The 25694-nt window shown below is 31.8% G+C and overlaps 1 protein-coding gene across 1 annotated transcript; it reads right to left on the bottom strand.

Moving 5' to 3' along the window:
* Positions 1-3136: 3136 nt before the first annotated feature.
* Positions 3137-8540, bottom strand: LOC126773441 (pro-resilin). The gene is made up of 2 exons (XM_050494398.1): positions 8468-8540; positions 3137-4019 (listed from the first exon to the last, which is right to left on the bottom strand). The coding sequence occupies exons 1-2, from the start codon at positions 8483-8485 to the stop codon at positions 3528-3530; spliced, it is 510 nt and encodes a 169-aa protein (XP_050350355.1). The 5' UTR covers positions 8486-8540; the 3' UTR covers positions 3137-3527.
* Positions 8541-25694: the final 17154 nt, after the last annotated feature.

The raw sequence follows: 25694 nt of genomic DNA, 5'->3' as shown, positions 1-25694 counted from the left end.
TACTTTTTTAGCACAGTATGATTATAATGATATATGTAAGTATAAATTACGTTATGGTATTCTCAACATACCGTAACCGTAACAGCCTGTGAATGTCCCACTGCTGGGCTAAAGGCCTCCTCTCCTCTTTTTGAGGAGAAGGTTTGGAGCTTATTCCACCACGCTGCTCCAATGCGGGTTGGTAGAATTCACATGTGGCAGAACTTCAGTGAAATTAGACACATGCAGGTTTCCTCACGATGTTTTCCTCCACCGTAAAGCACGAGATGAATTATAATCACAAATTAAGCACATAAAAATTCAGTGGTGCTTGCCCGGGTTTGAACCCTCGATCATCGGTTAAGATTCACGCGTTCTTACCACAGGGCCATCTCGGCTTTTCTCAACATTCTCAACATAAATATTCAAATTGGACTACCTCGTTGGTCCACTGGTTTATTTAATTATAACCTCGTGTCGGGCCAAACAAAAAAAAAATATGTTAAATTATATATTATATATTGCTTTCCTGTCACATTATGATAGTGAGAGAATAAAGATTGCACCTGGGTTTATGCAGCAAAATATTGGTTGTCGATTGCTTTATCTACTCTGAAATAACTATTTATTGCCCGACTACGCTCGTTATTAAATTAAAACGATCCGGTTGAGTATATTTGAGTAACAAGCATACAAAACACTAACTCTTCCATTTATAATATTAGTAAGATAATACTGGGATGAATATGATTGCTTGATGCGAGTACGTGACAATCGCGAAAATCTAAATCATTATAAGTTGATGATTATTACGATTTAGTATTGTATGAGGCAAGTTTATGTAATATCGTATTATATTTGAGATGGGAGCGATTAGCTGTGGGATTGCGTTTCATAATGATCAGATGGTGCGGTTCAACTAGGTCGCGTTGTGGCCAGTGGTACAGCGGACGAATTCATCTATGTGATTATAGTCTTTATTTGTTGTTTTGATTCATTAAATATTTGGTATCATTATTTAAGTTATTGTACTGTTACGTTCCAGTTTAAAGGACGAATAATCCGATTTATTTTAGGTAACACATTTGTTGTACTTGCGAATTGCCGTAGGATTATGATGATAATAACGTCTATAAATTATGAAAAATTAAAAAATCCCAAAATAAAAATTGAAATATCAGTACAATACAATAACGTTAACTTTATAGCAATATTTTGTAACTGGATATGCAAGCTAATAATCTATTCTCGAAAGTAATCTCAATATTATGTTAATGGAAGTGAAAAAAATGATAATTAGGAAGCTTATATTATTATTAAAGTACATAAGCATAGCTAATAATCTAAATTAAAGCTATACAATGAAAAAGTTTTCCTAGTTATCCTTATTAACTATATTTTTTTTTATTTTATATTCGCCGGGAGGGCAAATGACTCTACTCCACCTGATGGTAAGTGGTAGTAGAGTCCAAACGCGACGACGGCCAGTACAGACAGGAAAAACGTTCTGCACTAGCCGCCTTCGCCTTGCCGGCCCGCAAGATGCCTTTTCACGCCTCGTTTGAAGGAACCCGGGTTGTAAGAGGAGGGGAACACGTGAGCTGGTAAGGAATTCCATTTTTTGGAAGTGCGACAAAGAAAGGAGTTGCCAAATTTCTTTGTTCGCGATGGAATTGATGTCACAGTTAGGCGGTGACATCGAGAACCAGCTCGCGTGGACTTAAGAAGGAAGGGGGAAGCAGGAATCATATTCAAAGTGAACGTGAACATTGTGAACAGAGTCACAGATACAACTTACTAATCAATAAATAAGTCGTTATTATTATTAAAACTAACCGTCGCATGTTTATCACCGGCTTATTAAAAGGTTAACAAAACTACGAAGTATAAGTAATGCTATTGAATTATGACTCCTATGAACATTACATAAGAATAATTTCGATTCAATATTATATCCAACAGCACCTTAGACACTCGGTTGACCTTTATTGAAGTACGTCCTGTATTTTGATTACGTAAAAACTAAAGTTTCTTATAATTAGAGGCTTATATTGCAACAAATAAGTTCTTCTCATTTTGATTGCTAGTAATAATACTCGTTTAAGATTAGTTCGTCATTTATTTCTCAAAATAACGCTGCGACCATTAGTTGAGTGAAATTTAAGTTCCTGAATCCTGACTTATTTTAAGATATTCCAAATACAATTACTTGTATGACAAAGTTGAATACAAAGTATAAGAATAGCATTGCGGTATGGTATAATAATTCAATATTATACCATGCGAATATATAATTTCTTTAAAGCTAAAATGCAAGTTTATTCATGGTGGCGATAAAATATATTTCTAGAGAAATTCGCAAATAGGAAATTAGCTTTGGCTTCTTGTGTGTTGGTAAGTTTTTGTGTAAATTGTAGTATAATTTGTAAACACTGAAGAATGTGTTGCCTCAAATAAAATCAGGTTGCTCGTCCTTTAAATTGGAGCGTAACAATCTGAATAATTAATTTTTTTTAAAAAGTAACTAGATGGCCTATCAAGTTTTAGATATTTAGGATTCAAATGACGGGTCAGTCATTGAATTTCTATTAATAAATGTTCAAGAAAGAATTCTCTAGAATATAGATTCTAGAGAATTCTTTCTAGTAAACGAAGTGCTTGAAAAGGATAAGATTTATTTTTATCATAAGACAAATTATTCAAATTTATATACATTATAGTTTTATGTAAGCGGTTTCAAAGCGCCGTTAGAATAAATTTTTTGAATTATTCGTATGTTATCTCCATATTATTCATGTTAAGTCTATTAAAGACTATTAATTTTTGCGCATAGTCTGTTCTCAAATATTTATATATTTATACATTAGAAGATTATAATTTTGACTTAGGTTATTTCAAATGTTAAACATGAGTGTAACAAATTGTATTAATTAATAAAATATTTTATGTGTCAAAAGCATGGCAAAAATAATGGTTTTGAATAAACTAAGATTCTAAATTCTATTACACTTCATAATATACATGAACTTCTACTTTCGTTTTTTTGCATATATTGGTTGTAGTTAATTTAGTATGCCGCTATTATATTTTTTTTTCTTAGACTGACATAATGGATTGGACGAAATAGTTTTTAAAGTAACAAAATATAAACAAGATGTTACGGTGTCGAAATGTATTTATTTTTTTGTAAAAAAAAAACAAAATCTTATATCATAAATTAAACTAGACTTATCGATAAACTTTATACAGAACAAGAGTCGTTCCCAGCTGCAAACCACTTCATTTTTTGCCGCTTTGTGAGCCGTCAAAATTGTCAAAAGCGTTTGTCAATTTTGACGGCTATAAGTCGACAGCAATGACTGGCTAACAGCTGGGTAACCCGTGAGCGTGCACAGTCGCAAGCGTTGGCCGGGATGGCGGGGCCCGGGCGACACCACCTACATTGTACGTGGCCATCAGCCCATTGGTATAAACATTCAGGTGAACGGAGATATTAGGAGTTCACCCGAATAATGAACGAGCGAGCGTTCAGATGGTCGTATTGGGACTTAGTAGGGGGCACCGTAGCTGCCGGAGGGGGTATGGGATGGGGTTCCGTAGGAGGTAGAAGGACCAGATGGGTACCCACCGCCGACGGCCGTCTGCTCGTATTGCGCAACCTGGATAGCTTGACGAATACCTTCAAGGTTGATGCCTACTACACGGCCACCACTGGGTACACCATATGAGGTTGAGGGAACTCCATAGGAAGATGATGGTGCGCCGTACGATGAGGAAGGAGCGCTAGCGAATCCTGAGCCGAAGGAGGAGGAGGAGGATGAGGCTTCTTCTTTAAGGAGAATTTGGCGGACTTGTTCGAGGAGTTGAGAATCGACGTTCTGGCCCTCGGAGGTTTGGTATCCGGAGGAGACGGCACGGTATCCACCACCACCGCTAAGCCCGCCGCTGAATCCACCAGAAATTCCACCGGAAGGACGATTGTAATTGTATCCGGACGGGGGTTCGGCGCTTGCGCAGGCCACCAACGCCAGGGCTATGCACTGTGGAAGATTATTTTCTTAATAATAAATTAAATACTATAAAAATCTATTACGTGTATATAAACTAAAAATAAACTTTTACAAATGTTCTTTAAATTACATTATTAATAGGTACCTAATTTATATATGGCGTGAAAATCAATATTATTAAGAACAGTAAACAACGTAATATAAGGTCACAATATATTTCGCTTGTGAATATTGCTTTACGATTCTGTTAATTTCTGCAAATACTTGCTAATACGTCCGAGTGCTTCTCCGGTCTTTAACTTTCTACACTTGATTATGCATTGATTAGAAATTGCAAGTGAATAACCGTGAAACGAACGGCTATAACAAATCACAATCAACAGCAGTGCAAAGTTGTGCTTGAAAATTTTTAAACGTCGTATTATCATTGGTGTTAATTGTTAACGCTATAGGTTTTTTTACTCACAATTCTCATTTAATAAAACTTTAATGATGTGCATATAGTAAGTATCGTGTTTTTCAAATACAAACGGTAAACTACCTCTTATAAAACTTGATTAATATTACTATAAAAATTATCATATTAGTTAATAAACAAAAGGCGAATAAAAAGGAAATAATAATAATTATACAAATAAATGTACTGAATATATAATAGATAACTTTATGGTTAGTGAATTTTTATCCTAATTTTAAAATAGTCCGAATATTTTGAAGTTATTTTACATGTCTACTTTCTTGTCTATGTTTGCGCACGCGCATCACAGTGGCATGAATGTGTAAATAAATGTAGGTACATACGATACGTGCTTTCATTATGGTATACAAATATAAGGGATGTGAAGAGACGAAATTATTGAAAAACAAAAAAAGATTTATAGAGATGTCGCTTGATGATGATGTTTGATGATGAGATGAAATGTCGTTTTATGTTCTTCGTTTAAATATATTTGATTATAATTGCAAAAAGATTAGATAATTATTGAACATATAAACGGAATTGTGCCACACAAGTGTAAAGTATCATCGTTGAAATTAAAATTTTATGACAACCATATTGACGACACGTAAGATTACGAAAGTACAATAGAAAATGGGGGTGACATCATTTTTTTTTACATTTTAATAAGCTAATGAAATAACATTCTTTGCTGGTTTTTCCTGTTGTCAGATTTAATTGCAGGTGAAATTCTATACTCAGGTATGCTTATTTTTTTGGGTCAAGAGTCGTTTCTGATGTTCTCAAATACTAAAATGAAAGCCTTTTTATGCTTAGATATTTAAATAGTGAGATTATATAAATATTAAATGTGGTTTATCCAATTACGAGTTTTCGAGTGTTCACTGCGTTGAGTTTTTTTTATGATATATAGGTTCTAAACGTAAAAATCATTTTAGTAAGTTTTAATTCTTATTATTTTTCTTTTTACCTCACATTGAGACGCAAAGTAATAAAAAAAATTAATGGCTAAAATGTTATATGGTGTTTGTCATTAAAATATCTAAGAACTGATGTGTTTATTAAAAACATAGGTCGTTAAAACCACATTTGAATGCGGAAAACTTTCGAATCTCAAAGGCTTTGTTATTGAAATATGGAGCGGAGTGTGTGAAATGATGCGACTCTAATAATTTCGAAATATGGTCGATTTGTGACCACGAAGTGATAAAGGGTGAAAGTGAGTAACATAAGAGGCGGACGTTATGTTCTTATAACCTATAATTAATTAGAATATATGTATATATTTTAAAAAGTATTATTTAGACATATTATTCTTAATTATCTGATTTCAATACAATTTCGTTGATTTAATAAATAGATAATATTTGAACATAAGTTCATAAACTGCGTAGTGTATAACGGAGCAGCGCATATTCTTAGTTTTTTACAACAATAGCACTAATGAATATTGGTTAGAATATAGACACTGAGCTTAGACGATATAAAACCAAGTCCGTGGAGTGAAAGTGCAGTGTCATAGGTCATTGAGATGCTAGTGGATTGTATATTTTATTCTCATACATTAACCTCGATTTTTTTTAGTAGTTTTGTAGAAATAATTTCAACAAAATATATATTTGTAACTTTCAAATTGAACATATTACTAAATGGAGTCGTGGTAGTTCCGAGTTTGTAAGTTTTATTACAATATTATAATTTAGTGAAATATGCAATTAAATAATACACGTTTTACTTATTTCATATAAAAAGCATTTAATCTAACCGATATCTCAAATAATATTCGCGACAAACTGTGACCATTACGCTCACCTTCCGCCATGTTTGGAAGTCACGTCAGTTAGCTTTCCAGATCTTCGTGACTGCACAATAATGACTGATCTTGTATATGTGAGAAGTTGTTTCAATCTGTATCGATATTATGTAATGCTCTTTGTTTCAGTTTCATGGGAAAGATTTCGTTAACGATAAAGCGAGGGGAATAGTAAATTGCGTTTTTTGATTTTATCTGATTTTAGTAATTAACAGCATAACGCAATATTTTATGTTACAATTCCCTTTGTTATAATTTTTAACTGTCTTCGTAAATGAGAACAAGGAATTTTGCTATTATTTGTTTAAGAGTATGGATACAAGATGGTATTAATAAATTCTATGATCGTTTCGGATTTGTTTTGTCTATGCAATTTAAAATCGGGACGCGTCTTCTTCGGAAATTTGTATCGTGTTTAGAATGGAACGCATTAGTTGATGACGACATTACATAGTGAAGACTGTTGAATATAGATAGTGGTTTTGATTTTAGACGTTTTGTGTTAAGGATTCGTCTAGTCTTGGAATATTACGTAATGACGACATAATTTTTTACGTTTGTTTCAAACCAAAGCGGGTTGTGTTGTATGAGAAGTAAAGTAAATTATTTTTTAACACAAAGATTTATCGATTATTTTTTGTTCTTTAACAAGAACAAAATATGATAATAATAATCTAATAAAATAACAAAAGTGATTATACTTTTAATACAGAAATAATATTCTTTGCATGAGCCTCGTTTAAATTCTTATAACGAAACGGTTAGCGTTTACATTATTTAAATCGACGATGACGACCAAGCTAACATTAAAAATACTGCTTTAATAATAATAATAAATTTGCTTAAACAGTAGTCATTTTGTCATTTAACTGAATAAAGTGAAATTATGTTCAATATTATTATTAAATTAAAATTTTTAAATTCTCAAATTAGATTTTTATCAAAAAAAAAAACCAGTTAGAATTAATAATAAAAAAAATATTTAAAAAAGTTTGGTAAACTTTACCAAACTTTTTTTATAATTATCATAATCCTCAATATTTATATATTCATAACGTATTGATTTGTAAAATTGTTGTATTATGACATAAAGGAAATATTTTTTATTGTAATGAAGCAATATATTACGGTAGTCGTTCGACCTATGACCATTACGCAATAGCGAAGGGAAGATTCTTACACTGATTATTACGATCTGTTTGACATTACACGAACATAATAATAGTATTATTAATTTTGTTTTTGTTTGCTGTGATTGTACAACGTTTTGAATAGGAAACGTGTGTTTTGAAATGGATTTTTTGCAACAAAAATAATTTAAGTTTGGAATGCCTTAAGCCTCGACTTTTTTTTTTTAAATCCTAAGGTATTATCTTCAGTATCTTAAGTATAAATAATTGTTAAAAATAATTATGCACGAAAAAAGTATTCATTGTTCATCAGTAATAAGAGAAAATGTATTCTGAGCATAGAACTTTGTTAATTGTAATGTAAGAAAGAATAGAATATCTATCATTGCTTTTAAATATTCAAACAAACATTACAAAGGTGAACAAAAAGTTTTTATGAGTTATTGCGTTTTGTTCTCTTTGAACGAATTCTATTGATTGATGTATATCTGGTATGAGATTTAAGACTTTATCATCTTAATGATAAGGACTTTAAGCTGTACGATTCTGGATGATATTTGAATACGATAAATTTGCTTACTTATTGAATGTGATGTGAAATTATTCTATTATTTTTGTAATGTTCTCACAAAATGATGTTATTTTATGATATCACTGTTCGTGTATGTACTTTTATAAGAAAAACTATGAATACAGATTTTCGCTGTGATATGATACGATAAATAGTATAAATATTAAGGAAAAATATTTTGGTTAATTAAATATAAAATTAAGGTGAAGTGAAACTTTATGGCGTTGGGTAGGAAACTGTATAGGTATATATAATTTTAATGTATATAACAATTCAAGTTTTTTTTTCGCTTTGAATAACTGAATTCTATTTGAGTGAAAATTTGAAAAATAATTTCCTGTCCAACGTCATAATTGACATCCAACCGCCAAATTCAAATAACGTTCTGAAATCAACAAGTCAAAATTAATATCAATAATCACGTATTGCACTTTAGGAGACAATTTGATTTCAGAACGTCACTTCACTTCACTGGACACTATCACGAACACTTCACTGACTTACCGCTACGAAGGCTTTCATGATGCTTAGTGTGGGTCACTGAGGTTCGTTACGAACTATGTGATGTTCACCTCACGGTACCAGGGAACTATATACCGTGAGAGTTCGCGGTGGGGCGGAGAAAGGACGGCTTGGATTGTGCAAGCAAGGGAGATGCTACCACTGTAGGAAGTCCGTATAATTGGAGGGCGTCATACGTTTTTTTTAGATTTTTCGAGGGTCATAGGTTATAGGCCTTAGCGTGAGGCGATAAGAGCCAGTTTAATGATAAAAATCCAATTTTGATTGATTAATGTTTCATGGCCATTGCCATTGACATTTGCGTTTTTTTATGAATGTTAATGAATAGGAATTTGAAAGGTGTAAGAATTGTAAAGGCTTCACATATGTTAGTTTTTAATGGAACTTTTGTTCCTTAAATTTATTATATTTAAGAGACTAACCCTTTCCTTTTGTGTGTTTGTTAAGTATATTTTTTAATACTCTTGAATTTCATGAGTCAATTGATTATGAAATTGTTTGAATTTGTTTCTTTGTGGAAAAAAATACTCTCAAATTACAAAACTATAAATAATATTTTAACATTTTATTGTCAATGATACGATACTTATACATTTGTTTTTTATGTGTACAATATCAAATATTTAGGTAATTGCATTAGTCTAAAAGTATTAATTCTTACAAGTGTTTTTGATTTTAAATATACATATAAATGATTTATATTGGCATATATGCAAAGCAAGATATTATAAAATACGACGCCAGAGGTTAACTTCGCCCATCGATATAACCAACCGACAATACGTGTAGCTTAAGCTACTCATTACATTGTCAATATCCACCCATGGAATGAAAGTAGTTATATTTCTTGTGCTTGTAATAACACTGGCTCACCCTTCAAACCAAAATAGTTTATGAGTGGGTTTGTGCAGTCCCTTCTTGGTTGATTTTAGGTTAAATTTAGGACATCTGATAAATATGAATTGTTGTATTGTTTAATGCATGTAAGAAGATCACATGCATAACATGAAGATCCTTATGAGATGTTTGTTGATAGCTGATTTCTTTCAACGAAGAACACACGATGAAATCTTGGTAGGCTGCTCCTGATACCTCGCAGTATGAGCATCGTCGGCTCCTTAGCATTAGTTGACTAATGCCCTACGTAACGTACTCTCACAACGAGGAATGTTTTTAGTTAGTTAGTAAGTTAGTTTAAAGTGAGTGATTTTAAATATGAATCTGTAAAAAGTACAAAAAAAAATGGTTATAAATGACCCACGTCACGAACTCATCTCGGGTTCGGCTTCAGTTAAGACTCACGTGTCAACCACTGGACCATCTCGGCTGTCATAAGTATTTAATGAGTATTTTTTTAGCTGCGTCGTCATTTGCTGTCTGTTGCTCGGCTGCGAAACATTCGAGAGACTAGTTTAATTGAAATATGAACATGTTAAAATAAAAATAAAAAAAACTGTAAAGTTTGAACGTCGCGTGGTAACTGTCCTGTACTATTTTGTTTCTCATCGAAATTTAATGAATGTAAACTTTAAATAATGCCCTATGTTTCGTGAAATAATTTTTTATATAGTTTCAGACATAAGCACTTCCCTTTAGTCGCAAATTTTCTTTCATATTTTTTAAGCTATATGATTGGTTATAAGAAATATGCATATGTCTTTTCTCAATAATATTAATATTAATAATAAGTCAGACTGTACTTTAAAAATAGAAAGTACAAAATGAGATTTTGTATACGAATTTATATTACTTTGATTGATTTTTTTTTTAAATTTTTCTAGTAGATTAGAAAATGGATTGTAATAGACAAACTAACTGACACGAGACTAAGCTTATAAGGCTTACGTTTTATGAGTATTTGGATGAAATATACTAGCATACACTAACATAAATAAATTTTCTATTAATAATAGGGATTCGTGTACTTTATTCATTTTTGTATTTAAAATCTTTGTGTATATTTATACAGAGTGTAGTATACCTATCAAATATACGCGCCATACCAAAGCTTTTAAAACTAAAAAATCTTGACCCAGTTTTAGTATGAACGACGTGCGCATTGACCAAATATAAAAAAATAATTCCATGACCGTAGAGCAAAATAGAGATTAGAGATGACACGAGACTTAATTTAAAAAGTAATATCTTTAGACCAACAAAATATTGAAATTTCCAAACAACGAGATATATGTACTTCGTGGCGGCTTTGTGAAAGTCCGTGTCTGTACCACCCACTCATCACTTATTCTAACGCTAACCAGCAATATTTAGCATTGTGTTCCGGCTTGAAGGGTGAGTAAGCCACTGTAATCACAGGTACAAGGGATTTAAATTTTAGTTCCCCAGCTTGGTAGCGCATTGGCCATATAAAGAACGGTTAATATTTCTTAATGACCACTTACAACAATGCAGTAATGACCACTTACCAACAGGTTGTACCTTTGTCATCTCGCCAAAATTATATAAAAAAAAATAATGTAAGTTATAAATTTAATTTGTTCTTACAAAATTATAATATAGGTATATATATATATATATATATATATATATATATATATATATATATAACTTTATTCTAAGGTCTGTGTTCATAACACTACTTAACTCTCGTCAAGCTGTGTACCTTTACTCTTGTACTATTTATTGTATAAAAATACTAATATAATTATATTGACTGTTTTGAAATATATATAAACACTTCCGTTTCTAAGAAATAGAACAAAAAAAAAAAATTTACATCACAGCTTTATGATGTTGTTTTCTGCACAGTAAATTTCAGCTTCAGTTAAATTTCATTAAATACATTTAGTGTTTATGCACAGTTAGGCAGTAGGCAGACGTAAATGCATCATAATGATAGTCTAATTTAATAAAACAGTTATTTTACAGGTGCAGTGTTACTTTTTTGCTATGGAGCTTTTTAACTTGGTCTATTAATACATATATATGTCATCATCAACGTTTAATACGCAATAATAGCTATTGAGTTTCTTGCTAGTTCTTCTGGGTAGAATGTACATTCCGAAACTTACATTTAACATACTTACAAAAGCCTAGTTGATTAACAATAGATTTTGATTTTGAATGTGTAAAAGATGGCATTATATTTTTTAAAAGCCGAGATGGCCTAGTGGTTAGAACGCGTGAATCTTAACCGACGATCGTGGGTTCAAACCCGGGCAAGCCCCACTGAATTTATGCGCTTAATTTGTGTTTATAATTCATCTCGTGCTTGACGGGGAAGATAAACATCGTGAGGAAACCTGCATGTGTCTGATTTCATTGAAATTCTGCCACAAGTGTATTCTATCCCGCATTGGAGCAGCATGGTGGAATAAGCTCCAAACCTTCTCATCAAAAGGGAGAGGAGGCCTTAGCCCAGCAGTGGGACATTAACAGGCAGTTACTGTATATTTTTTATATTTAATTTTTTATTTATGCTTATGCTATGTTATTAATAGTGGAGACGAATTTTCCGTGTGTTTCTATTTCAAAATGGCGTTCGCTTATTTTGGTATTTTATTTACTTTTGTTATAATATTCAATCGTGGAATATAAATCGTTTATTTTAATGGTTCTTTATAAATTATATTGAAAATATAAAAGGAGTTTGTTGACACATATTATATTTTTATTGCAAATAAATGATATTATCGCATGGTTCTCCTATAAATAATTATATATGTTTTAAGATCTTTGTAATTTCTTCATTTCCATCACAGTAACAGCCTGTTAATGTCCCACTGCTAGGCTAAGACCTCATCTCCCTTTTTGAGCAGAAGGTTTTTTAGAGCTTATTCCACCACGCTGCTCCAATGCGGGTTGGTAGAATACACATGTGACAATTTCAATGAAATTAGACACATGCAGGTTTCCTCACGATGTTTTCCTTCACCGTCAAGCACGAGATGAATTATAAACACAAATTAAGCACATGAAAATTCAGTGGTGCTTGCCCGGGTTTGAACCCACGATCATCGGTTAAGATTCACGCGTTCTATCCACTAGGCCATATCGGCATTTCCATCGTTAAAACGTAATTATAAAACAAGATACCATCCTAGAAACACTGGATGATTAATAGTAGCTAAGAATATTATACATAAGCAGCTGAGGTTATACGATTTATTGTTTAACTAAAATAAAAAAAAAGTTAGCCTTAATATATTATAGATTATTGTAAAAAGCTAAGATTCATCAAATTTTCATCCTGATAAAACATAGTTAGCAAAAGTAATAATTCCAAATAAGTTAATAAAATCTCATTGACAAACTTGCGATATGGCGGTCAAGACATAAAAACTGCGCGCGCTGCTTCCAATCCTCTAGGTAAAAATTGAACCACCTTTCCTGTCACCAGCAGAGGTGACAAAATAAATACATAAAAAGTATATATTTATGAGTAATAAACGAATTTTTGCTCTACTTTATGAAAATTTTATGTTGTACGTTAAAGAAAACAAATTATATACTGCAATAGCAAAATAAAATACTAAATTGATGAGTTTCCTAATAATTGGTCAAAAATTCTTCGTCGTTCCTCAAAAACGTAGTTTTCTCTTTTTTGCAGTTCGTTTAGTGGCACAGCACCTCGAATATAATAAAAACTGTTCTATTATCGACAAGCATTACGGTCATCTCTGTCCTGATGTTTATATTTATATTTACATCAGAATATGTGCCAACTAGATATTGAACCCGGAACTTATTGTCTTTGCATAATAATGTGACAATCAGTCAGATGTAACTTTAAATGATCCGTTCACTATCTTGGTATAATACTAACGATTACTAAGGTGTAGAAACTACAAATGTACAAATTGAGACATCATTTCGTATATATAAAGTCGATATAAAGTGGATATTTGCCTATATTTACAAGTACATACATCTACATGTATGTACGTATGTACATTGAAACGAATGAAGTGAACGAACAGCAAACATTGTCATACGTTCTTTTAAATATAAACTTACAAACGTACTTGTAAAAAGGGTGAATTTTCGGTCATCGACTTATACTAAAATTGCCGCGTCAAATTTAAAATAATCCTTTTCGGTGCTGTTGGCTGTAAGGCACTCTACGCTGCGTTTGCCTGTTATTCCTGGTAGTGTCCATGTTTCGTCACTTTTATCATGGCGGGTAAGACGCATTAGTTGCAAACTTTTGTCATCAAATATTGCAATACAGGCTATTGCTGACGGAGGTTGCCAAAAGAAAAAAGTAAATAATACTTTGAATGATAACAATTGACAAAAATAACAAAAAAAAATTAATTTAACCATGTACTTGACCTGCACCTCTCAAACAAAGAACGAATGTCTGCTCTATTCTACCCTTTATTAACTACCTCTTCAATCATGGCCTGTATTATAAAAACAAATAATTGCCTTAATTTTATAGTGACAAAAATTGTTTTTGGCTAAAGGCCCACTTTGGTGATAGCTATTTTAAGGAGTTTATGTGGCATTTGGTTAAGAATATGGTCTGAAACGAACGTCGAATTTTAAGCAGAAAGTTTCACAGTTGCATTTTATAGTCTGTTGAATTTTATGACGCGATTAAACTATACGTGACAGTAAATATTAAAATACTCTGTATTACAGCAGTCTACCTTTTTCTAAATAACGGGAACAGAATTTAATAAATCAATTTACTGGTGGTAGTTTTCGACAAGCTAGGGAAATGCAGCAATATGAACCGACAGAATAAGTGAATTGTAGGTGATTTAAAATTGGCAGCAGCGAGAATAGTGGTGTTTGCCCCGAACCCGCCAATACCAGTTAGAATCCGCGTGCTCCATACAGATCCATCAGCTGGTTTTTTTAGTATAATAAAAATAAAATATTAAATTTTTACAACGCTAAGAAATAGGAACCTAAGGTACCTATTAAAAGTAATATAAATAAAAACGTAATTTGAGGTTTTTGTGTTGTATGTAACTTTATTAAATATTTGATGGAATTCTATTATAATTATTCGTTAATTTTATTCAATTCTAAATGCAAAAGTAATGTACAATAATTTGATGTTTGGATAAAAAAGTTTCGCATTTGAGAATTCACATACATTATGTAGTCCAATACTTTAAAGTGTATAGTTTCTCACGAACCATTTTCCATTCTATTCACTGGTAGCATTTGCATAGTCATGTAATGATGTTACGAAGAACTACGTCATACCTACAGTAATTAAAGGAAAATTGACTATATCATGGTATCTGTTTCCAAATAATATAAAGTTTCTAAACGTTAATAAATATCTATGTTTCATTGCAAATTTTAGGACTATCGTTTTTAAAAATAGGTTATATGTACCCTGTTTTAGTATGTTTTCTTCGTGCATCTGTAAATGCTAAATTGGTCAAAAAGTTCGCGGAATGAAGATGGAGGAAAGAAAGATGAAATGAAACATCTATCTATTTTGCCTTGTCTATATATCTACTTGACTTCACTATCATTGTTTATTGGTGCAGTTGTTTTGAAACCACATTAGGTGAATGGCACATCGCGGCATGGATTTTGTGCATGGGTGCGTTGTAGTGCAAAAGGAAAATCTATTGTCAGTCTTTTAGTTCGTATTACGTATACACAGTAACATCTTCGTTTAATTGATCGAGTAAGGAGGCGTAATTCACACCCGTTAGGGACTCCTCTTTGTACCAGAGAGAATAATAGAAGCAGGTTGTCAACATGATGCTTTATTTAATGTTATATTTGTAATAGGTAATGTATTGTTCACGCGATATGAATAAATAATTATATACAAATTAAGACAAATTGTAATGCAGACCATATTATGTCATTCGTTGTAACTTGCACGATAAATACTAAACTTAGTTAATTATGTTATGTATTTTTAAGATGGTTATAATTTTTATAGTATAACATATGGTATTTTGTATGCCCATTTAAATATTACTAGTAATCAAGTCGATTTTTTGAACCTTACGAACGAGGTGCTGCGAGGAGCTGATCTTTGTGTAGATGATGAAATTGGAGGTACAGTTTCTTTGATGAACTTCTTTTACCCCAGGATCAAGAGTATTTTATATATACTTCTAAGAAATACCTACTAATAAATTGCTTTAAATAACAGTTTTACGATTTATTATACTTCATGTCACAGCACATCACACTTAAACATTAATGCGCTTCTAATAACGGCATAGCGAACATCATACTCATTTAATATACTTTCTAACTAAAAAAAATGAGCAGATATATTTATTATTCGCCTTGGGCGACTTCCTCGGTACTGCTCAAAACAGACAGAATTCTTTATGACATTACATGTTAATATACGTGAATAAACCTTTGACATTTCTCACGGACACGGTTTAATAATTGCATGTGGTTCTCTATGATAGAATATTACATAAAGTTTGTTATAGCCTCAAACAACGATTGGTCGTTCAGAAATAATTTCCATAGCTATTCATCTCGATTGGTTCTTAAGGTCGATGCAGAAAAAAATTGAGCTTACATTATTTTTGATATTACGTCACTTTTTGCTTAGTGAAGTCCAAATGACAGGCATATTAATTTAGTTTTACGTGTACATATATCATCAACCTCAATAATTATTATTAAAAGTTAGCAGATTTCATTTTCGAATATATTTTTTTTTATGTTTGGTTATTTTTTTAAGGTTTTTTAAAAAAATAATAAAGAGATTAAAAATATTGTCGCTACCTTTTGCAACTTGAACCATATAAGAAGATTTCACACGTCTCGTGTTTGTGAAATATGATTTGAGCGGTTTTTAAAGATTTCAAGGCAATTGAATTTTTTTTTACGAATTTGGTGGAAGTCATTACAACTCTTATACATTGTACATCTAAAACGTTACTTATCAGAAAACATCAACATATTTTTAATTAAAAAAATTAAAATTGACTTTAATTTTACATAATATAAAAAATGCATCTTTGTAATAGTTTTTATTATTACTTCTACTTTGCCTCTGTACTGAGTGTCAAAGAAAAAGTAAATAAACAACTTTTACCGAGTTTAGTGTAAATTAAATAATAAAAAGAGCGATTGCAATACTAATTTTATTTTATTAATAAGAAATCAGTGACAAAAATATACATTCTCTAATTATCACTTTAAGTTAATTGTGGTTTTATGTTATCATTAAATATTTTTCTGACGTAATTTTTACTTTAGCAAGATTACTCAAATATTACATTAATTTAATATTGTATTACGACTGAACCGGTCTCAAGTGGGTAATTAAGTAAGGGTCAAGCACCATTCGACCATCATTACTATTCATATAGCCTGAGAATAGCATTATTTTTTGACCAATCTGCCGTTTGTCTAGTCTAGTTTATAAGAATGCAGATTGTGAGGTCCATGGTTCTCATTATTTAGATATTTCCTCAAGAACTTCTCCGTAGCAGTTAGGATGTGAGGGTGTTACAATCTAGTGTAATAAATAATCACGCAAAGCTGCCCTGCAGCTGATCTCTCTTTGATCGTGTCAGATTGCCATCGAATAATGAAAGTTCGAAGGAGAATAGAAAGTTTTTTAAAACGACAATTTTTTTTTATTTTATATTTAAGATAATGATAAGTAATTCATTTAAAACAGGATAAACTTCAACATTTTCATTATCTAAATAGTACTATAATTACCGAAAGTTCTAAAAACCAGCCCAAAATGAATGGTCATCACCAGTGATTTTACGTACGTACGTTGGAACTGTTGTGGTACGGAAATTATATAACAAATATTTTGAGAAATTTTAAATAGCAGTTGATTTAGTAGTATAATAATTAGTAATAAATAAATATTAATAGAATATAAGTTAAATATGAGTAGACCGCTGCTCAGTTTCTGTCTAGTATTCTATATTCTAGGGGTAAGGGGTGGTATTTTTCCATCAAACTCGAATGGACCTGCTTGACAAAACATATAGCTGAATTGATAAGCTTTTTATATTATAATAATATTATAATAAATGACATTTAGTTATATGGTTTCAGAACGGCGAATATATAATAAATAATTAACACGTTCCAAATTTACAATGTTGACTGTGAAGGATTTGTATGATTTGTAATGTATGTAAAATTTTAGCTTGTTATCAGATTGAGAGCGTGGGTTAAAAATGAAAAACACGAGAAGCTGGGCATATATATTCACATAAGCCGAGCGCGGTGCCAATTATACGAACAACTTGTGAGTCTTGGAGTTAAAGCGAGTACTTGATTATTGTTAACGATTTGTTTTGTATAATAAACCTCATTCAAGTTATATAGCAGGAGCATCGGTGAAATTTACGATAGGATATTAGAAACAGTTTTAGTTGATAGGTGTTTTTGTTTTGCGATTATATTTTGATTAGATTTACTTTTATCTTTGTTTATTCCGTAAATTTAAGGTTATATTTGTGAAATCACCATATACCACAACAACATTTTTGTATATAAAAATTCGCGTGCCATTACTATGGCACGTTTATGGTAAAAATTGCCCTATTGACTTGACATTGAAGTTGCGAAAATTATGATAGAAGTTGACAACTATCTGAAAATGAAACCGGTCGTTGTGTTGTTGAACCCGAGTTCAACTAACTTTTGTATTTGCTCGTCGGTTACTTTGTGTCTATTGACTTGTTACGCACATGTTTTGTCACATTTCCTCCAATTACATTACTCTGTATATTAAATAATTGAATACTTAGTATTGGATGGGATGATATGGGATGATAAAACAGTTTTAGTTAATAATAAATGTATAAATTCTAAAGTTAATTAGTATTGATAAACGCCATCTATTCGTACCGAGTTAAAATATAAATATTTACTAAATGTCAACGATCAAACAGTAAATACTACGTTTTTTAATTATCACAAAAACATGAAAATCACGCCTGTCGCGTCAATATTCTGAATTCAAGGCGAGTGAAAATTGCAAAGTACAACTAGGTATTTATATAAAAATATAATCTGCTCAACCTTCTCTGAAATGCGCTGGATCTTTTGGTATACCTAAGTATTATGTATATTGGTTATGTAAAGCATTTAAAAAACCCAATTAATATTATAAATTAAGTTTATCTATACGTTGCTAATGATGTATATAGGTTTTCGTAGCAGCATGTCGAGGACGAGCATATGGGCCACCTGATGGTAAATCACCAACGCCCCTAGACATTGGCATTGTAAGAAAATTTAACCATTGATTAACTTTGGGAATTAAGATGTTATGTCCCTTGTGCCTATAATTACACTGGCTCACTCAGTCTTCAAGCCGGAACACAACATTACCAAGTACTGTTTTTTTGCGGTAGAATATCCGATGAGTGGCTGGTACCTACCCAGACGATTTTGCACAAAGCCCTCCCACCAGTAAAATATACAGCTAACACACAATAATATTTATTGTACACTATATTTATAACAATTACATACACATAAAATCAAAAAAAGACGTACAAATGATGATAGCGATCAATTCCAGATAATCTTTGGGCAAAAAGTCCAAGTAGTACCCGAAGATTGAACAAAAAAAAGGGAATGCACCTAAAAAATATATACAAAAACTTACATTTTGTATAAGTAATCTTAAGTTTATAATTACTTAGATAATATTGTTCGACGTTGAAGGTTATAATATATATAATTAAAATACTGAAATAAAAACGGTAACAATTCTAATTTAATTTGTTTAAGGGGTATAGATTATTTTAAAGAAATATTTTATAATTTAATAAGAGAACCTTATTTAATTATAAAATAGCGACGTTGCTTCCAAACCTTTAACGTATACCCTCCACGGCCTAAGTGACTGGATCATGATAATCTTACAAAATAATACTTACGTTTACAGAATATTTATGCGATTTTAACAGTTATGACCAAGATCGTTTATTGAATGCGAATGTTTCTGCTATTAGACCGTTACAAAAGTGACCTTCGTACGGCCATGGCGGGACGTTTGTTAGAAAAATATATTCAACACACGACGGTAACGTGTGCGTTTTTAATTTTATTTAATGAGCGCTTATCTCATGTTCTGCGCAGTGTGTAAGCTGTATGGAATGGATTTGGCAATATTTTACGGCATGCCGCCTGTCTGACGCCGATCCCCCCTTAGAAATGATTTTGCTGGTGGATTTGTGTCTCAACTCCGCATGGGTTCACAAGCTCGATTAATAAATTCCCGTTACCAAAACCACCTTAATGGAGTATAAGATGGATCATGCGTACATAGCAATTTGTCTCGCATAAACAATTATTTTTAGTAAATGATGGCCATTCTCAACTGAGACTTAATATCTGCGCACAAAATATAATAGTATACAAGAGTCTGGGTCTTTAAACTATTGAAGACCCTGGAAATATTAGGATAATGGAACCCTATGTGACAGTGTACTATTTTCTTAGAATAGATAAAGTAGTAATTATTTGGACACATACTATTTTATTTTAATAACAATAAATAATGAAGGATTGTTGCATTAGAGATTACACTAATTCTGATATTAAAAATCGGTCTATTAAAATAATACTTATGTCATAAATTTCCCATGGATACATATCCAATCATAATAAATATCGGTTATCGTTTGGTGATCTAGCAGGGACCAGGGGGACCCCTATCGATGGTGGGGCCTGGGGCACGTGCCCAGAGTGCTTAGTGGAAAAGAGGGGCCTGACAAGAGTGCGCGCATATACTGGGGGTACCAGTAGCCCACTCTATAACCTCACTCTCATAGTAATATGGGGTGCGAATTCGACTCGACTTAGGATAGAATGGGTACATCCAACGACTTTACATACTTTCCAAGACGGCAGAGTATTACCGTCTATTTTTCAATTCCAGGCAGCTATTAAGAATGTTTCGAAAAAAAAACAACAATTGTTGTTAACTCTCATTAATGGTTAGCTAAGCACTACACAATTAAAAAACTAAATTTCCAATGTATATTTAAAGTATGTAAATCTTAAAAAGGTCAAGTGTAATGTATGACTTCAAATCTAAAATTTTAGATATTTAATGTATATCAATAGAAAACAACTGGAAATAGATTACGTTCTCATTTAAATACATAGGAACAGTAGCTGGAAAACGTGAATCTTAACAGACAAATTGGGGTCAAACTCGAGCAAGTAACTCCGAATTTTAATGGACTTAATTTGTGTTATAATTCATTTCGTACTCAGCGGTAAACGAAAACATCTTGAATATGGGTTAGGTGTAAAATCAGCCCATGTGTATCCATCGGATTGCATGATGAATAAGCTTCAAAACGTTTACCTTAAAAGGACAGAACTTTAGTCCAGCTTATTCTCAGTTTGTTATTATATTCATTTTTACTTTATATAAATTTAATCGACTTTGTGAATTTGATGTTTTGAATCAAAATTTCTTGGAGTTTATCTACGATGATTACGTCATAAGTATCGCTATGTAGTTACAACATTTTTTATTTCGATTATATGATAAAAAGTATATTATTAAACAGTTTTGATTGCAATTTGAATTAATTAAATCTAACAATAACTATTATAAATATTCATAAGTAAATGTTTATGGCGAGATAAGATTTACGTAATTTTTGTTAAAACAGTAGTTTCGAAGATGTTAGAATGTTTCTCGTGTCTCTAGATTATATTTATTTTTTTATATTATAGGTAGGTGGACGAGTAAATGGGCCACCTGATGGTAAGGGGTCACCAACGCCCATAGACATTGGCAAGAAAGTAAGAAATGTAAGAAATGTTAACCATCGCTTACATTACCAATGCGCCACCAATCTTACCAAGCCACATAACATCCCTTGTGCCTGTAATTATACTGGCTCACTTACCCTTCAAACCGGAACACAACAATGCCAAGTATTGCTGTTTTGCGGTAGAAAATGTGTTGAGTGGGTGGTACCTACCCAGACGAGCTTGCACAAAGCTCTATAACCAGTGAAATACTTTAATCTTGCTTAAAAAAACACATTTACGCGTTTCACAGGTATTGTATTTTACATACAATAATACACTCAATTATTATACTTCATAGAACATATATGTAATTACAATAACACCGAAATATATATTAGGTCCTTACATATGAAATTAGCATTTTGTCGTACTGACCACTTTAATCTAAAATATCTCCTCTTTGGTTAAGAATTCCCAATTCAAATTTATAAATTCATTTAGCTGATACATTTGAGTTTTGAAATTGTTTGTTTCATTCATTTGTTTTTTCCTCATTATTTTTTTCTCTGAAAACATGAAATATCGGAATATTTACGTACGAGTTCTACCGTGGCACCAGTGCTGCAAAAACAGCTCGAAGGATTAATGATGTGTAAGGTGCTAGTGTCCCAAAAGAAAGCACGGTATGCTTTTGGTTTCAACGTTTTCATTCTGGAAATTTCGACCTTCAGAACCAACCATGTGGACGGACGGAGACTAAAGTGGAAAATGAAGAATTAAAGGTCATTGTGAAAGCGGATCCATCACTATGCACTTAAGAGATAGCTGCAGGCTTCAGGGTAAGTGATAAAACTGTATTAATCCACTTGAAGCAAATCGGGAAAGTATAAAAACTTGCAAACACGCGTCTACTTCTGTGTTACTTTGCTAAGCCGACGCAATAATGAAGGGATTTTAAATCGATTCATCACTTGTGATGAAAAGTGTATACTGTACTATAATCGGAAGCGCTCGTCGCAATGGCTGAACCCTGGAGACCCAGCCAAATCCTGCCTTGAACAAAAATTGACCCAGAAAAAATTACTTGTGAGTGTTTGGTGGACTAGCACCGGTGTCGTTCACTACAGCTTTCTAAAATCTGGCCAAACGATTACGGCAGATATCTATTGTCAGCAACTGCAAACCATGAAGGAAGAACTAGCTGCTAAACATCCGAGATTGGTCAATCGCTCTAGGCCACTGCTGCTTCACGGTAACGTGTGGTCTTGCCACACACTGCACAACAAACAACGACTAAGTTAGAGGAGCTACAATTGGAATGACTGCGACATCCACCGTACTCTCCGGACCTTGCTCCAACAGATTACCAATTTTTCCAGAATTCGGACAACTTCTTACAAGGAAAAAAATTCAACTCCGATGCGGCAGTCCAAACCGCCTTCAAAGAGTTTATTGATTCTCGCCCCCATGGTTTTTTTTAGTAAAGGGATCAATGAACTACCTATGAGATAGCAAAAGTGCATAGATAACAACGATGCATACTTTGATTAATTAAATATATTTTACAAAAAAAATTGACTTTATATTCCTCCCGTACAAAACGCCAATTTCATATGTAAGGAGCTAATAGTATAACAATTAGAATCAGAGTAAAATATAATAATTAAACTAAAAATATAATGGAAATATTAATCCTGAATGAGTAAAAGATTAACGTGCGCTTTACCCGAGTTTGTACCCGCAATATTCGATTCAGATTCACGCTAAATAAAAAACTCGATAATTATTAAGTTTTATATTATGCCTAACAAAACGGGTAGCTAGTTTATAATTAGTATTTAATATAATACGAGCAAACCATTAATTTAAGCAAGTCACTAATTATAAATTCAAATGACTCATAAATAATCCGCCTGACTTCTAAACGATGTGTTGTATTAATAGTATATTAAAAAGGCGAAATATATATATAAATTTATATTTCGCCTTTTTAATAATTGTAATAAGCTTGAGATGATTGTGAATACAAAAAGGTTTTTAATCTACATTTAATATTCCATTTCCAGTCTGCATCCACTGGACTAACAAGGCAGGAATAAAACCACATATAAATATAAAATGAACTCAATCAATATTAAGACATGTTAATTAAAAATCAACTTCTGTTAGTGAACTGACAGACATCCGTAAATTTTATATTGCAGTGTAAGTTTTAACATGTTGATGATGTTAATAACCTACTAGGTTCATTCATATGTTAATTATATTGTTATGACTAATGAGTTTTCAATACTTATAACATATAATAAATAGCTTTAACCGTAGATCTGTCGTTTTCACTTTATTAATTTTCAAATATTGGTAAAAATAAAATTTATTTCAAACATTCACACTCATTTTTTTTTTGGTCGAGTCATCTTACGAAAAAAAAAGTTTTGCGCAGGTGTGTCTTATTGGTACAATTTTTAAGCATGAGACGACTCCGAATTTATATCTGGGACCCTGGAAAGAGAGACCGGATCGTATGTGATTTCTCTATAACAGCTAATATAAGAAATCCACTTCTTCTTGTTCACTTGTTATTGAGTTCTTCAAATGTTTCTCGGCTGATTTCGACTCAGGGGGTTAATTTAATATATGTCAACTTACGAAAAAGGCTGTATTATGTTTCGGTAAGAAGGACGTCAAATAAACTAAAATAAACCTGTAATTTGAAGAGCGTTGGTAATAATTATGAATTATGCTCGTAGGTGGCAATGGCATAAGCTGGTACGCTTACACACGTACGCTTTTTCACCTGATACTTGACTATTTTTATTATATACAGATTTTTAGCTTCGCAAAAAACAATACTATTTCCAAAAGTTTATTTTCTATGTAGATAGTGTAGTTTCTATATACTGTAACTTTCTTAAGGAGCAATTGTTTTTATAATCACATTAAAATTTATTCAACACGATTTTGATTACGGATGAAAGACTGACGGAAGACTGTATGCATAATGTAAGAAAGTATGGAAGGAATTTTTGCACAGTTGTCTACACACTCGTTCCAAGTTTATAATTACTACATTTTAAGTTTATAATTACTACGTTTATATTTACTACATTTTAAGTGTAGAAAATAGTCATCAAACATATATCAAGCAAATCAATTATATTTTTATAGCTCTCGTAAGAGTTTAAGTATTACTATTATCATCAAATCTTTAGTTTCTGAATGATTAATATAAGGCTCCAGGCTCTTAGCAAACGCAAAATAACACAATTGTATTTGTAATAGTCGAAAGCTTGGTCGATGGTTAGCTTATAACGAAAGAAAACTTATACAATTTCTTTATGTCAGTCTCGTAAACAGAATCGCTTTCAATTTATATATGTTTATTAATTAATATTTTACTGTTATGATAGTTATATTGAATATTGAATTCAACTATCAAAACTGAATTCAATATTTTTTGTATAAACTGCTTGAAGACCTTACAATTGACGAGTCACAATCAGGTGGATTGTGACTCGTCAGTTTTCTTTTTTTTTTAACTATAATTTTCTTTAACTATAATTTTATATATATATATATATACATCAATAAATAATATGTGTGACGGTGTAAATATAACCTTTATAAATAATCTTTCTTAAGATGTTCAATACAAAACTGCCAATCGAGGTTGAATCAATTATTGCTATTTACCTCAATTTATATTTTGAATACATATACATTAGTATTGCAAAAAAAATTAATAAACTTATATATAAATTCAATTTGCTGTTACTAAATAATATTGAATGAACATATTACTAACCGCAACTTACTACGGCGCAGCCAAAACAATTATTTGTAATGTTGTTTACCCTTACAAAGGTGAAGTACGGATTGAGCTCAATGGCTCACTCGTCAAGATCAGTCTTATCACTGTTCTTATCATAATAGGTTAACTTAGACTATTTAAAGAAAGAATTAAATTGTCTTATTTAATATGGTTAGTATTCCTTGATATGTGTATTAATTTTAATAATTTTGACAAATTTTATCAAAGTACTAATTTTTATGTTTTTTTCGAGATCATAATATATATTGACTGGCAGAAGGTACATAAAAACATTTGTATGAGCGTGAATCTTAGAATATCAAATTTTATAAACAATTACTTAATATTATCTTAGAGGTATTAAATTTTGGTGTGCAAGCCCGTCTGGGTAGATACCATCAGATATTTTACCGCCAAACAGAAATACTTAGTATTTTTGTGTTCCAGTTTAAAAGGTTAGTGAGCCAGTGTATCTATAGGCAGAAGGAGCATAACAGCGGTGGTGAATACTTATTAGTTGATCAGTTTACCTTACCGTCTACCTATATAATAAAAAAAAGTTTTAAGATAAAAAGCAACTAACGCAAGCAAATAAAAATGAACATATCAGTGACCAATAATAATTCCCACAAGATCTTAGTTTATCTCATACGAGTCTCATACATTATCTAAGCGATCCAAGGCCGAAGTAATTACAGTTTCGCTTATGTCCGCTCACTTTTCGAC

The sequence above is a fragment of the Nymphalis io genome, chromosome 14, assembly GCF_905147045.1.
Source record: "Nymphalis io chromosome 14, ilAglIoxx1.1, whole genome shotgun sequence".
NCBI classification, from domain to species: Eukaryota; Metazoa; Arthropoda; class Insecta; order Lepidoptera; family Nymphalidae; genus Nymphalis; species Nymphalis io.
The sequence above is the reverse complement of the archived record's forward strand: the minus strand, read 5'-3'. Positions and strand labels throughout refer to the sequence as shown.